This window comes from Erigeron canadensis, chromosome 5 (genome assembly GCF_010389155.1).
Source record: "Erigeron canadensis isolate Cc75 chromosome 5, C_canadensis_v1, whole genome shotgun sequence".
Lineage (NCBI taxonomy): Eukaryota > Viridiplantae > Streptophyta > Magnoliopsida > Asterales > Asteraceae > Erigeron > Erigeron canadensis.
The window spans coordinates 22,300,693-22,315,789 of NC_057765.1; the positions used below are offsets into that span (position 1 = coordinate 22,300,693).

The 15,097-nt window shown below is 35.7% G+C and overlaps 1 protein-coding gene across 1 annotated transcript; it reads left to right on the forward strand.

Annotated features, from left to right (window-relative positions):
- Positions 1–6,568, forward strand: LOC122601346. The gene is made up of 5 exons (XM_043774113.1): positions 1–437; positions 540–1,815; positions 1,869–1,986; positions 5,934–6,124; positions 6,386–6,568. The coding sequence occupies exons 1-5, from the start codon at positions 1–3 to the stop codon at positions 6,566–6,568; spliced, it is 2,205 nt and encodes a 734-aa protein (XP_043630048.1).
- The last annotated feature ends 8,529 nt before the right edge of the window (positions 6,569–15,097 follow it).

The window sequence follows — 15,097 nt, forward strand, 5'->3', positions numbered from 1 at the left end:
ATGAAACTAAAACGGAGGGAAGCAGGATATAATAATGCTCGGATTACCGAGCTTTATTACGGTAGGCCTACGATCAATGTAAGTCCAAGTTCCCCTGAAGGAATTACAAAGGCATTCCTGAGTGAAGATGTTGACTTACAAAGGATCTCGTTTGACTCTGAAGGGAACATATGTCTTGTTTCAAGTCAGAGCAACACTTCTGGCAATCGTGAATATCCTACCTCCAGTGCTAGTTCCACCATGCCTATAAGTGTCAAATGTGCGGAAAGTCACTTATCCGTTCTTGTGTCATTTGTGACATCATATGAACTGTTTATCCAAGGAAAGGTTCAAGATCCTAGTCTTATAGATGAAGACTATGAGCAAATTGATCCTTTAGATCTCGAAGAAATAGATCTGCAACGACAAATGGCCATGTTGACTCTTAGGACTAAAAGGTTCTTAGCAAGAACAGGGTGAAAGGTCGTGGGTTCCAAGAAGGGTTTTGATAAGTCAAAAGTCAAGTGTTATAACTGTGAGGGTTTTGGACACTTTGCTAGCGAATGCCAGAGACCTAAGAAGAATGATAGGTCTTTTGTGACTCGTCAAAACTTCTATCAAGGTGGAACAGTACTTTCATCTTCTTCAAGACAAAAGTTATATAATGATAGGTCTAAAGAAAACCAAAGTTTAGATGAACAAAGTGGATCAAGAGCTTTGGTGGTTCAACAATCGGACAAGTCATATGACTGGAGTTTCAAAGTCAATGAAGAAGAAGATGCATACCTTGCAGAGATTTGCTCGGACATTGCTTTTACTGATGATCTTGATGATTCTTATCAAGATGATGAATATGTGGACAACGTTGATTATTCACTGATGAATGAAGATGAAGAATTTCATGAGGAAGATTACACCATGACAGTCGAAAATGAAGATCATCATCAACAAAATAATGAGGAAGATATGAGTGCTATTGAATTCACTATTCTTTTTGAAGATTCTACGGTACCAACTAGACAAGAGCAAAATTATTCTTCAGAGATAGAACTTGAAAAGAAAAGGAATCTTGACACAAGTATTCTTTCAGAAGATGATGAAATATTGGAATCATGTGAAGATAAAGGCTGGCAAAAGGTTGCAATTCCTCAAAGACTTGATACAGATGAGCTTATTGATTTCATTTCTAAGTTAGATGTACATGAGCAACAAGTGGAAGTTTCACTTCATGAACTGGTGAAGATTTGCAAGTTCGCCAATGTGCAATCTTCAGAAATCAACAATCTTCAAAATTGTGCAAGAGACACAAGAAAATTACTTGATGACACAGCTAATGATAGTTCATATCTCCGACAACAAGCTGCAATGTTAACCCATAAGGAAGGAGAATTAAAGAAACAAGTCATAGCAGATCAAAAAAGGTTGACTGCCATAAAAGAGCAACTGAGAGAAGTAATTCTTAGAAAAGAGTTATGTCAAGAAAACTCAGGAAAGATATCTAAGAAACTTACAAAAAAACAAATGGAGCTTGTAAATGGGAAACTTAACAAAATGAGAGATATGAGATGTATGATAAACTATTTATCACAATACGAAAAGTCTAGCAATCATCAAAGTCTTGCACATTATTCTGAAGATTATGTCCATGAAACAGAAATATCATCCTTGATTACAGAATCTACTAAGCAATATGAAGAAAGGAAGTTAGAGTCAACTTTCACTGAGGAAACATCTAATAACAAACCCATGACAAGAAAAAGGGTTGTTCCTCAAATTCTAACTCCAGAACAAGAGATTCTTGTTAAGAGAACACATTTTGAAAATACACCAAGTCTTGTAAAGTGTAGATCAAAAAAATCTATTAACAGAATCTGATGCTTCATTTGTAGAGAAAGAGGATATGTGGCAAACAAGTGTCCACAGAAGGGCAAACTCAGTCTAGGCAGTCTAATGACTCTAGTGACAGAGATGTTGAAGACATAGACGTTCAATTCAGAAATAATAAGGGTAAATGAGTTAAAGAAAGGTCAACAAGTGTTTCACTCAAAAGGATTTCTCAAAGGAACTCACCCGCATGGAGTGGATCTCTTAGAAACTCCTCAAGGTACATTGCAAAGGAGCAAAGAAGGCCAATAAGTGTATCTCCTAAGAAACGTTCTGATGGCAATCAAGCTGGGAGCAAAACACCTAAGAGGAACTCCACTCCAAAACGAGAAGTCTTTAATCGTGTTGGTGATGACGATACATACTTCTATTATCGATTGACAGGGACGATTAAAGCTGGTTCATCCTTGTTTCAAAATCCAAGACTCCAACTAAGAGTGATGGATATTGAACAAATGTCTCAGTGAAAGATAAAGACAGTAAATTCAAGTCGACTGAGGCTTGGGTACCGTTTAGCAACTAGGTGCTTATCTTTCGTGTGGAGAACACAGTCAAGGAAGATCATATTATTTTGGTTATCGGTGACTGAGTTCTGGGCACACTTTCACTAGATAACATAGTGGGTTATCGTACTTCTTTTTCATTTTCGTCTTTGTAAATCATGGTGCAAGTCTCATAAATGTGGATTTAAAATTCATTTATAAAGAACAACTTTGAGAAAAATGAGCATATATAAAGTATTACTTTATTTTATGCTTGTTAATAAATCATTTGTGATAACATGATGGATGTTATCCTATGATGAATATGCTATACTGATTTACTTATGATTTCTACACTAATGCCTTTGATCAATCACATTTTGAGTTTCTAGTCCAGTTAACTGGAAAGAGAAACTCTTAGTTCTTATCTCTCAAGAACCGACTTATATTCAAAAAATGCAACACAAAAATATAATAATGGTTAAAGGGGGAGTCGTTACTACAAGAGAAATGACTATCAAATATGACATTTAAGTTTACTCATTTGCTATATCTGATCTCTTCAGTAGTAATTGCATCTTCTAGATACTATTGCATAGATCTGACTAAGTATGCTCATTCTAAGGTTGATTAGAGTAACTTTACTCCTAAAGATTACTGTGATTGACTTTTAAATTTCATGCTCAGTAGGGTATATTGCATATGCCAGACTAAGCATGACTATTATAAGATTGATTGGAGTGATTTTGATTCTAAAATCACTGTGCTTGATTTTGTAACTTTATGCTTCGTAAGGCATATCGCAAGGACAGTATTAAGCATGACTATTACAAGATTGGTTGGAGTGATTTTGATCCAAAAGTCACTGTGATTGATTTTGTAACTTTATGCTCCATAAGGTTCTTGCTCAGAATAAAAGGGTTCTATTGCACGAGAGACAACAATAATTAGGGTTTTTCGGGTTCCAAAGGGACTTGCAGATTGTGTTCTTGGTGAACACAAGACAAAAATGCATTGTGAAGTGGAAGAAGTGTAAATTAAAGGCATGAATTTAAGTATGTTTAGTACACCTTAAATTAGGTCTTGTTTAGAAATTGCACGGAAAGTTAAGTTTTAATACTTAAGGTTGCGGTCAAAATAGGTCAAACGGAGTCATTAAATTGATGTATTTGACAGATATTTTGATTTGCATCTTATTATGAATAATTGAATTTAAAAATTGCTTATTGTATGAAATAACTTGATAAGTGTTTAGATTATAATCTTAAGGATGAGAATCTATTGTATGTTATCAGTTAAATCTGTTTTAAGTATTTTCGGGATTCAATTATTTGCTTTCGAGGTGAATGCATTAGTTGCATAGATCTCATGAGTTCGCTGATGTGGTTGCAGTTTTATTTATCTTATTCGGATGTGTGTCAGCCGACAAGATAAAAGATCTCCAAAGTATATGAAAATTGAGTCTATCCAGTCCGGAATGGAGAAACCTCAAGCTTAAAATGGAAGCATAATATACTTACACATCAACAACTCAGCTAAATTCAAACGGAAACGAAAATAATAACAGAGAGATTGTTTGAGGGTGATCAATCTTGTATCATTTATTCTTGTTGTATTTGAATTTATTATACAGCATTGTGTGTGTCCAATGGCTGTTATTGTCAACACTTAAAGATGATGCATTAAATTTCATTAATTAATGACATAATGGGTCATAATTTAATGTCTTTATATTGCAAGATTATTAAGTAGCGACAATTGTGAAGAATTTCTTTATCGAGAAAAATATGATTCTTTTGATGTGAAAAAGTGGTTTATGTCTGTTTTTATCATGTTCTCTAAAGAATTCTTTTCGTTAATCATATGAGGTTCGATAAAACTCTGTGTGAGTTTTAAAAGTGTTAATCAAGTTTGTGAAAGTTGACTTTATGTAAGTCAAGGTTCCTTGAATCGGAGAAAAATAGGTCGTGTTTAACATACAAAGTATACCAAGTGGACTCATATGCAAGATTGTTAGCAAAATGGGCTAATAATGCATATTGTAGTCAAGTGGGATAAACTTTATGTGTTTTACAATAAGTTGATTTGCGTGTTTATGCCAGGTGGGCTCAATATGCGCATTTCTTCTTTTGGGCCTCATATGCGTGTTCTGGCAAAATGGGCCAATATGCGTGTTTAAGTGGATAATAGGGTTTGCGTGTTTGTCTGAGTATAAATAGAAGAAGAACACGCATCAGGTCATTATCCTTTATTATATGTGTTTTTATTGAAAAATACTCTCGATTTGTGCATTCTCCTAGACCTTGATTCACGAAATGGATGAAGAAATGGAATGTTAAAACTTGTAAATCGGGCATATAGGAAACTATTGGTACCATTTTCATGAGTTTTGATGTTCAAAACACTGGATTGATTTTTGGAGAAGATGAATGGCCATATGCGCGTTCTTGAGCCATATGCGTGTTCTTCATCTGCGTGTTCTTCTGAACACAGATCTTCAAAAAACAAAAACATCCAGTTTTGTGTGTTTGTGATGACGTCATCACAAGAAACACACATTTGACTTGTCAATGCCCTTTGCGAATTCTTATTGCCAAATACACCCATATGCGCGTTTGTCACCATATGCGTGTTTTAGGGCATTATGCGAGTTTCTTGACTTAACAAAATCTTTAAAATTAAAATTTTTGAAAAAGCAAAATATGAAACATCACTCACATTGACTTGTCAAACCTGACACCATATGTGTGTATTGTCACCATATGTGTGTGTATAAGGAAATTGTCGTAACTAGGACTTTTATAATTTTCAAAATGGGAAAATTTTTTAATTGGTCAAATTAGAAAGGACATATGCCTTATGTTGTCGTTTATTAAAACTTAAACATGTTTTTTGAAAGATTTTGAGAAAAATGGTCTCACTTCTTGTGAAAAACTATAAAACTTTTAATTTCGACATGTTGTTTTGATAAACTATATAATATTTTAGTGGAATATGTAAACAAATGGTTTTTATTTCACGGAGAATAAAATAGTTTTATCATTCAACGTATATGTCATTGTTTAAAGTGGATAACACCTTCAGAGCCGATGAAACTAAGAGTTTCAAGGGCTTAGAAAGTGATTAAGTGCTTTAAACTTTGGTATTGCTTGTCAATGGTTAGAGTTGATAACCTTTTTCGGAGCTGATGAAACTAAAGAGTTTTAGGGGATTAGAAGTTAGTTAATAACTTTACGACTTGACAGTGATCGTCAATAATTAAAATTGATAACATTTTCGGAGCCGATAAAACTATGAGTATTAGGGGCTTAGAAAATGATTAAGAATTTTAATTTTGACATTGATTGTCGATAATTAAGGTAAATACCATTCTCAGAGGCGATAGAACTAAGATTTCTAGGGGCTTAGAAAATGTTTAAGAGCCTTAAAGATTGACATTATTGGTCGAGTGTTAAAGTTGATAACATCTCCAGAGCCAATGAGACAAGGTGTTTCAAGGGCTTAGGAAATGATTAAGGACTTTAGAGTTCGACATATCTTATCTGTGGTAAAGTTTGTAACATTCTTAACGATTCCTTTGAATTACAGACATTCAAGACATTAAGCTGTCAGGAGTTTCCAGAGATATTGAAGATAGTTCGTTTCAACAGCATAAAAGGAGAAGATTTGCTGAAGGAGTCGAACCATCTGTGACCTCTTCTCAGCCAAGCAGCTCAAGATCTAATGAAGACATTGTGTCAGGAATAGAGAAAGAAATGAATGATTTGAGAGTCTTGATTGTAAGCTTGACGGAAAGATTTTCCAAGCAAGAAGAGTCACACCATCAAATGCTTGAAGAGTTGAAGAAAGAAAATACTTAATTTCAGACTAGTCATGAGGCTCTACTGAAGATTTAGTCTGAGACAACTGTTCATCTGAAAAGAGTTGTCAAGAAGCTGAATAAGCACAAAGAAGCTATATAGAGCCAAACTGAAGGTCTAGCAAGCTTTGATGTAGATTATGTCAAGCAAGCTGAGATAGTTGATAATCTTGGATCTCAGGGGGAGAAAGATCCAAAAGGCAAGGATGGTGATCTCAGGAAGCAAAGGAGAGAGGGTGAGATCAATATTCCTAGCAGTCAAGAAGAAGAAGAGATCTCAAGATTATCAAAGGGCATACATCTCAGGCTCCCACAACTCAAGACAAAGGGAAAGGTATTGCTGAAGATACCTTTCCATTACTGACTGGAGATGAAGATGTCGGTTTCCAGACTCATGCATTTGAATCCGAGAGTGAAAAAGGAGCTTATTGCCATTGATGCTCTTAAAGACTTGGACGACATTGCTGAAGATGATTTGGAAGGCTCAGAGGAGAGGGAATGGATACCTTGCTCAGATTGGAAAGGAGTGATGGTTTCACCTGAGCATAGATTTGAGTATAAAGATGCTCTAATCTTGAATCTCTTTAAGTCTGATGGTCTGAGGGAACGTAAGATCAAATCCTATTTTGAGCTTCCCGCTCAGGCTTTGGCTTTCTCAGTCTATCATAAGAAGGATACAGGAAGGGATGCTATACTTGTTGTTAGCATCTTCACGGATGATTCGGGCAAAGAGATCAATGATGCTTTCTCTTACGATGATGAAGATGAGTACTATCATGTTCTGCCAAATGTTTACCGTGGAGATCCAAACCATCCATTTTGCAAAGTGGATGTTCCCCTTCAACATAGATACTTCGAGTCTGTTAAAGATCCGCATGCTTCAAATCTCAAAGAAGTCATCCTCTGTTGGACTTTTGACGAGGAAAAGAGGCTTTACATGATGAAGAGACTCGATGGATGTCAGTACCTTGAGCCTAATATTGAAGCATTTAATTCAATGCCAAAAGCAGACTTCTTTGCTCTTGCAAGACTTAGGCTTATAGGTAATCACAAGCGTGCGAAGTTGTTTGAGAGATGGATCAGGAATGATCATTATATAAGAAAAGGTAGTAATCCAGATCCTAGAAAGCTCAAATTCAAACCAACTCCGAGAAAGAAGCGTGTCACCCAAGGAACAGATGGCGAAGAGATCGTTCTTAAGTTTATTAACAAGATCAAGAATGTTCGCAGGGTTCCTTTGAATAAATGGCTCCAGAACATGCTTGGTGACATGGATTATTGGAAAGTAGATGAATATAGTGCGGCTGTTGTTGTTATGTCAACACAAGCTACATGGCATAAATAATTATTGAGAGTCTACGATCCACATGAGTTTGTTAATCTATCAAGAAAGGACTTGAAGAGATTACACAAACATCAGCTAAGAAGTTCACAGCTCTTTACAGGGATAAAGGGTATCTATGAAAGGATGGTGAAGTTTTGTCTGGCTGAGTATATCCATGCTGACAGTCGAAGGTTCTTTAAAGAAGTATCTATAAAGGTGCAAGCTAGGGCTCCATCTGAAAGGAGAAAAAAAAGGGTTCCTCCAGTTGATTATGAGCCATATGTGGATGCAGGGGCACCAACTAGAATGGAACAAAATGTGGTTCCTCCAATTGTTAATGAGCCAAATGCAGAAGCAGGGGCACCGAGTGGAGTGAAACCAAATGTAGCTCCTTCAGATGTCAGTTGAGCCGGAAGAAAAAGGCAGGGGCTCCAACCAAGGATGATTGAAGTGTGATCTCCTTAGTTGTAATGAAGCCAGATGACGAAGCACTTGTATCCAATACTAACATTCCTAATGACAGGGTTTTTTGGCCACCACTTAGGATGACAAACGAAGACTTGAAGGCCATATCTAGATGCTGATGTCAAGGGGGAGACTGTTAGTGCATGATTCTCAGTGACATGAGCATTCTAGATAGTGAAGTATATTTATTTATAAGTTCAAGTTTTGTAATTATCTTGTAATTACCGTTTGTGCTTAATATTACCTTGGCATATTTTGTTGAGCCAAATGGGATCCAATTATGTTTATATGTTTGTTTATTATTTGTATGTTGCAGGTTTTATACATAACATGTAAAGAGTCATTAAGTTAATATTGTTTCTGCGTATTAACAGCAGTTGAGATATTAACTTAATGTACTTCCAAAGGGAAGTATAGATAATTGTGTTTCTGCGTATTTACAGAAGTATAAACATTATCTTAAGTACACACTTCCAATAGGTAATATAGACGACATTATTTCGCGTATTCTTAGCAGTTTAAATGTTGTCGAAGGCTAACGCTAGTTCTGCGTATATTTACAACAGCTAAAGCATTAGTTGAGTTACTGTCGGTTATGCGTCTTGACAGCAGTAAGGACATTAACTCTGAGTGCAATGCTGGTTCTGCGTCTTGATAGCAGTAAAGACATTTACTCAATATATCCTAAGCGTTATTTGAGGGTTCTTAGGAACAAGCAAAAGATTTGTTTGTTCAAAGTAAGAACACTCAAATGGTCATTTGAGAGTTTCTAAGAAACAAGCAAAAGTATGCTTGTTCTCAAGAACTCTCAAATGGTTTAAGAGTTTCTGTGGAAAAAAAAAAAGTATGCTTGACCACAAAAACACTAAAACATTTTTGTGTGTTCAGGGAAACACGCAAAACAGGCCAAAACCCTAATGGGCCTTGACCATAGAAACACGCAAATCCATTGGGCCATGCGTGTTTCAGAAACACGCAAAAGGCCATTTGCGTGTTTCTTAGTCTTTTGCTATAAATAGAGGGTGTGTGTCATGCGTGTTTGAACAAGAGTATAGAGAGAGAAACAAGCAAATCCTAGAGAGAGAAAACCAAGAACAAGTACGGTCTATCTTGTGGGTAATACTCGTCTCGTGCACGAACCACAAACACACACCCGGCCCCCCGAACGACTCGTAGATTTAGATTACCACGTGTTTGGTAAAGTGAATTCGGAGAGCCGTTCCTGAGTGTTTACTTTCACGCAAAAAAGATATATATATATAGTGATATATATCATCTAAAGGTTGATATATAAACCGTGGGTTATCTCGAGGAATTTCCGCACCTCGACATATCCTTAAGTCAATCTCGGTTAGATAAAAATACAAGACCCGAGGGACTTACAAAGTTGTCTTGATGCATAGGCTATGACTCGTCCTTTTTGCATAAGAACACATCCGAGACCATTGAATGAGGCATCACAATATACCGAAAAGTCTTCAACTCCATCCGGTAAAGTAAGAATAGGCGCTTGACTCAACTTCTCTTTTAAAGTTTGGAATGCGCTTTCTTGCTCATCTTTCCACTCAAATTTTTCATTCTTTCGTGTCAACTTAGTAAGAGGCGAAGCAATCTTTGAAAAATCTTGAATAAAACGACAGTAATAACTCGCCAAACCAAGAAAACTACGAATTTCCGTTGGGAACTTAGGAGGTTCCCATTTCATGATTGCACTAATTTTCGTCGGATCGACTTTAATTCCATCTTGACTAACAACATGTCCAAGGAATTGCACCTCTCGTAACCAAAATTCACATTTAGAAAATTATGCATACAACTTTTCTCGACGAAGTGTTTAGAGAATTTCACGAAGATGCTTTTCATGATTGATTTGATCCTTTGAATAAATCAAAATATCGTCAATAAAAACGATAATGGATTTATCAAGAAAAGGATGACAAACCCGATTCATAAGATCCATAAAAGCCGCAGGAGCATTTGTCAAACCGAAAGGCATGACCAAGAATTCATAATGATCATATCGAGTTCTAAATGTGGTTTTTGGAACATCTTCTTCACAAACTTTAAGTTGATGATAACCCGAACGAAGATCAATCTTTGAGAAATATGACGCTCCTTGAAGTTGATTAAAAAGATCATCAATACAAGGCAAAGGATACTTATTTTTGATGGTGACTTTATTAAGCTCACGATAATCAATGCACAACCGCAAACTCCCATGTTTCTTTTTAACAAACAAGACGGGAGCACCCCAAGGAGAACTACTTGGGCGTATGAAACCCTTATCAAGAAGTTCTTGGAGTTGTTCCATCATTTCTCTCATTTTAGTTGGAGCAAGACGATATAGAGCTTTAGCAATGGGTGTAGTACCCGGAACAAGATCAATCTTAAAGTCGATTTGTCTATCGGGAGGAAGACCCGGTAGATCATCAAGAAAAACATCAACAAATTCATTAACAACGGGAATTTAAGATATCGATTTAGATTCCTTATTGGAATCAACAACATGAGCAAGAAAAGCTTTTGCACCCACGAGAAATAAGCCGACGAGCTCGAGCATAAGTACACAACGGTAACGAGTCTTGATTTCTTTCGCCATATATGACCATATCTTTACCGTTAGGAGTCTTAAGATGAACACTGTTATCGATACAACAAATATTTTCCTTATGTTGAACAAGCAAATCCATACCCAAAATCACATCAAATTTTCCTAAACTCATAGGAATAAGATTGGCTTTAAAGTTTTCAAAATTTATGGTCAAACTACAACCTAAATATACGTTTTTAATCACGTAAGTTTGATCACCTACTACATCCACCAACAAAGGAGATTCAAGAAAAGATAATTGTAAAGGAATACATTTAGTGAATCGAGTGGCTACAAAGGAACGATTGGCTCCGGAATCAAATAAAATTTTAGCGGGAGTGTCATGAACTAGAAAAGTACCTCACACGACATCGGGAGTTTCTTTTGCTTGTGCCACCGAAATTTGGAATGATCTCCCCTTAGGAGTTCCCACTTGTTTAGCCACCTTCTTTTCATTCATCCTTCTTACCTCCGCTTGTCTTTCCTCTTCTGAAAATAATGGGCAAGCACTTTTTATATGCCCCTCATTAAAACAATTAAAGAACACAGTAGGCTTTCTTGGAGCAACCTTACAATCCCGACTAATGTGACCCGGTTGGCCACATTTAAAACACCCCTTTTTAGGAGGCAAACGACAAACTCCTAAATGATGTTTCCCACAATTTGTACAAGTAGGGACATTCCTTCTAGAAGAGCTACTCCCTCAGCTTCCACTTGATCGAAACTTTTTGTTTAGGGAATCACTTTGTTCCACCTTCCTTTTTAAGAATCTTCATCTGGCATGCCTTGTTCAACTTCATGCCATCTCGCCACATCAACCAACTGAGTAAAAGATTCAACTTGAAGTAGAGTAATCTTTTCTTGAATACTCTTACGAAGCTTTTGATAAAAATGTTCCTTCAACAACTTATCATCTTTCAAGTATTCAGGACAGAATTGAGCTTTATCAAGAAACCGCACACGAAATTCATTTACATTCATAGTACCTTGCGAATCATTCATAAATTCACTTGTAAGCCTTGTCACATTGGCCTCGGATTGAAATTCCTTAAAGAAAGCCACTTTAAAGTCCGCCAAATCCAATTTTATCATTGCATCCTCTCCTTTCTTCACCATTTCACTATCCCACCACAACTTAGCCCTATCCGTCAACATACTCGACCCATATAGAGTCTTATCTTCTGGGGGAGTCTTTGTAATATGGAATGCTCCTTTAACTTCATTCACCCATTTAGTGCTTATAATAGGGTCTGGATCCCCATTGTATTTGGGAGGTTTAGCGATGGTAAAGTTCTTTAGATCATAAGGCTTTTCACTCATTGGCTTCGCTTGATTTTCAATAGTTTGAGTTTCTGGTGCTTTATCCTTAAGAAAACGTTTGTTGAATTCTTCTTGTACCGATAAAGCCACTTCCTCTTTTATTTTGTTAGTGATAGAATCACTCATTGCTCCTTCAAAAGATTCATTCAATTTCTTGATAATGAATGGAGAAACATTCTCCAAAGCTTTCCCTATTTGCTCACTTATAAAATCACGAGTTATTCCCTCTTGTTCAATCACTACTTCATTCACTACACTCTTATCTCTATCACGATTTGATCCATCTTCACCTTGAGATGAATCCATACTACAAAATTTAAAAAATTTATAAATATCACATTTCATTCATAACTTAATCTCTAATACCCCAAACATTCATATTTGATTACTTCCATATTTAGTAAGTCCAGTTTAAAACATAATAGCTTACGACCGATAATAGGCCGACTCTATTATGATCATAAACTATTTCATTTTAAATCAACCTTACCAAATACTTCCATTCTCAAACACGAACAACCCAAAACCTAAGGTCAAAGTCAATTTCCTATGGTTCAAGTCTAGGCATTCTAGCTCAAAGATTGAACACCTAAATCCCTTGAACCTTGGCTCTGATACCAAAAATGTAAAGACCCAAAACATTTTTGAAGAAAAACCAAAATTTTATTTTTTATATTTTTACAGGGGATCCCCACTGCGGCACAGTTTAGGTAAAACACTCCCACTGCGGCGCAGTTGAAATTCTCGGCCCAGATGGATCAACATCCACCATTGCGGCGCAGTGGAATATTTCTGCCTAGAAAGTTGCAAAATTCTACTTTGTCATTTCCTGCATTTTATCTCAAAACTTATTCATTCAAAAACATTACTTCACCTTTAAAACAACATATGACTAGAAAATAATTCATACATATATCATTGTTACCAAAATGTTGTATGACCCAATTGGTAGTTTATCCAACTACAACGAAATGGGTCGGTTGACCAAACCACAAATCAACTAAATGCATATATAACCATGTACAAACTAAATGACCAGAAACTTGACAAAATTTCAAGTTTTTACACCAGAACAGATTTGTTCTTTCCAAAACAAGAACTTGTATCAAGAGCCAAATAGGTAAAAAGGGATTGTCTACCAAATTACCCAAGATGTCAACCTTCTAAACAAGGATCTAGAAACTTCAACTTTGACTTCACTTGATAACCTCCTTTTCTTTGCTACTACCACTTCCACTAAAAAGTTAAACAACTAAAACGTAAGCATTAAAGCTTAGTGAATACATATGAATATGACCAATAACTATCTATACAATACTAAATGCATATAACAATTTAAGCCATTTAATTACAAATCAAAACAACAACAACAAACAAAGCATGATCATGTCTTTTCTACTTGGCCAAGGATATATGCTAGTAGGTATCTCATCATCTACTAGTCTTACACTAAATCTACATATGCTAGTAGGTTTATCATCATCTACTAGTCTTGCACAAAACCAATGTATGCTAGTAGATATATCTTCATCTACTAGTCTTACACAAATTCAATCATACAAATGGGGTCATAGGAATTATTCATCTATGTCCTCCATATCACAACTATGAAAATATACATATGCACTCACCTTGATTTTGGCTAATAGACTTTACTTGGCTATTATGCACAATGAGATGCTCTTCACCACCTACACAACATATATCATATAACTATTAATTCTATAAACTCATTTCTTTCACAACCATCTAACTAAGTTCACCATGAACTGAATCGCTATGGTGTTTGGCTACACAAAATCTTTCATTATAACTCTCATAATCAATTTCATAACATCATTTTAGCCAAACACCTAAAATACATAAGTTATTATTATGGGGTTCATCATCTTAATAACTCATTACAAAAACCCCTAAATCCCCCCTTTTTATTCCATTAGGGTTCCTTAAGAAAATCCCTAAATTACAAAATTCCCAATTTCATTATTCAAGAATAAAACCCTAATTTACAATTCAATAATTAAGGGAAATTCCTTACCTCAAAGAACAATCAAATAAATTATAAAACCTTTAACTTCTCCTTCCTTCTCCTTGAAATTTTCGGCCTCCACAATCACAATATAAACCCTCAATTGCTTATTTATTATTTAAATTAACTGATTGAATTTAGGAGGATGATTTTATATCTTAATCCTTGATAAATTAGAAAAGGGTTAGCAGAAGAATAGAAAGAAGGATGGAGAAGTTTTTGAGAATAATTAGGATAAGGATTTCTTCAAACTAAAGTGGTTGGGTGCCCCTGATGGCCACACTTTCTTTTGAAATAAAAGGGGTATTATACCAGCTAGCCACTAAAGTTCTGACTAAATTAACCCGTTATTTCAAAACAAAATTCTAAGAAATTAATTTAATGTTAAAACTATAAAAATGGTAAATTTTCTATTACCTTAAATTATTGGGGTGTTACAGTGTCCCTATACTTTTCATTTTCATTGCCAACCGTTGTACATGCAGATTCGTTGTGACAATCGCAACATAGATTTGATTATTGTTTATGTTTTAGGAACTATGTTTGTAATCATTTAAATAAGAACTTGTGTTGATATTTAATGATTACGTTTGAACTTCAATATTATATCTGTTTGTGTTTTGTATTGTGTTTGTATGTTATATATTGTTTTGCAGGTACAAGAACATAGAATCAAGGTTTATAAGTGTCGTAGAACACTTAAACGATGATTGGATGTTAAGTACGAGCAAAACGAAGTCAAACAAAGAGTCAAAGGCACGTCCCTCATGCTGACATCATCATCATGAAGGATTACCCTCGTGCTGACTTCAGCACGAGGTGAATTGACTTATTGTTAATTCGGGCTTAATTACGCAATTAAGGCCGAAGCCCACACAACCCAATATCAACTAGTATAAATACAAGACCTAATCTACGAAATTAGGTTAATGATTTTCGAATCCTTGTTAGTTATTCACGAATTTCAGAGCTAAGGTTAATTGTTCCTTCGTGTGTTCTCCTACACGAACCACAAGCCTTGTGCATCTCCTTGGGTTGATTAATTACTTATTAATTAACAAAAGGCAATAGCAATCTAGTTATCTCAAGAGGACTCCGCACTCTTGACATAACGAATCGCGTCTTATTACGATCCACGCAACAATAGGGCACCTTACGAGTGGTA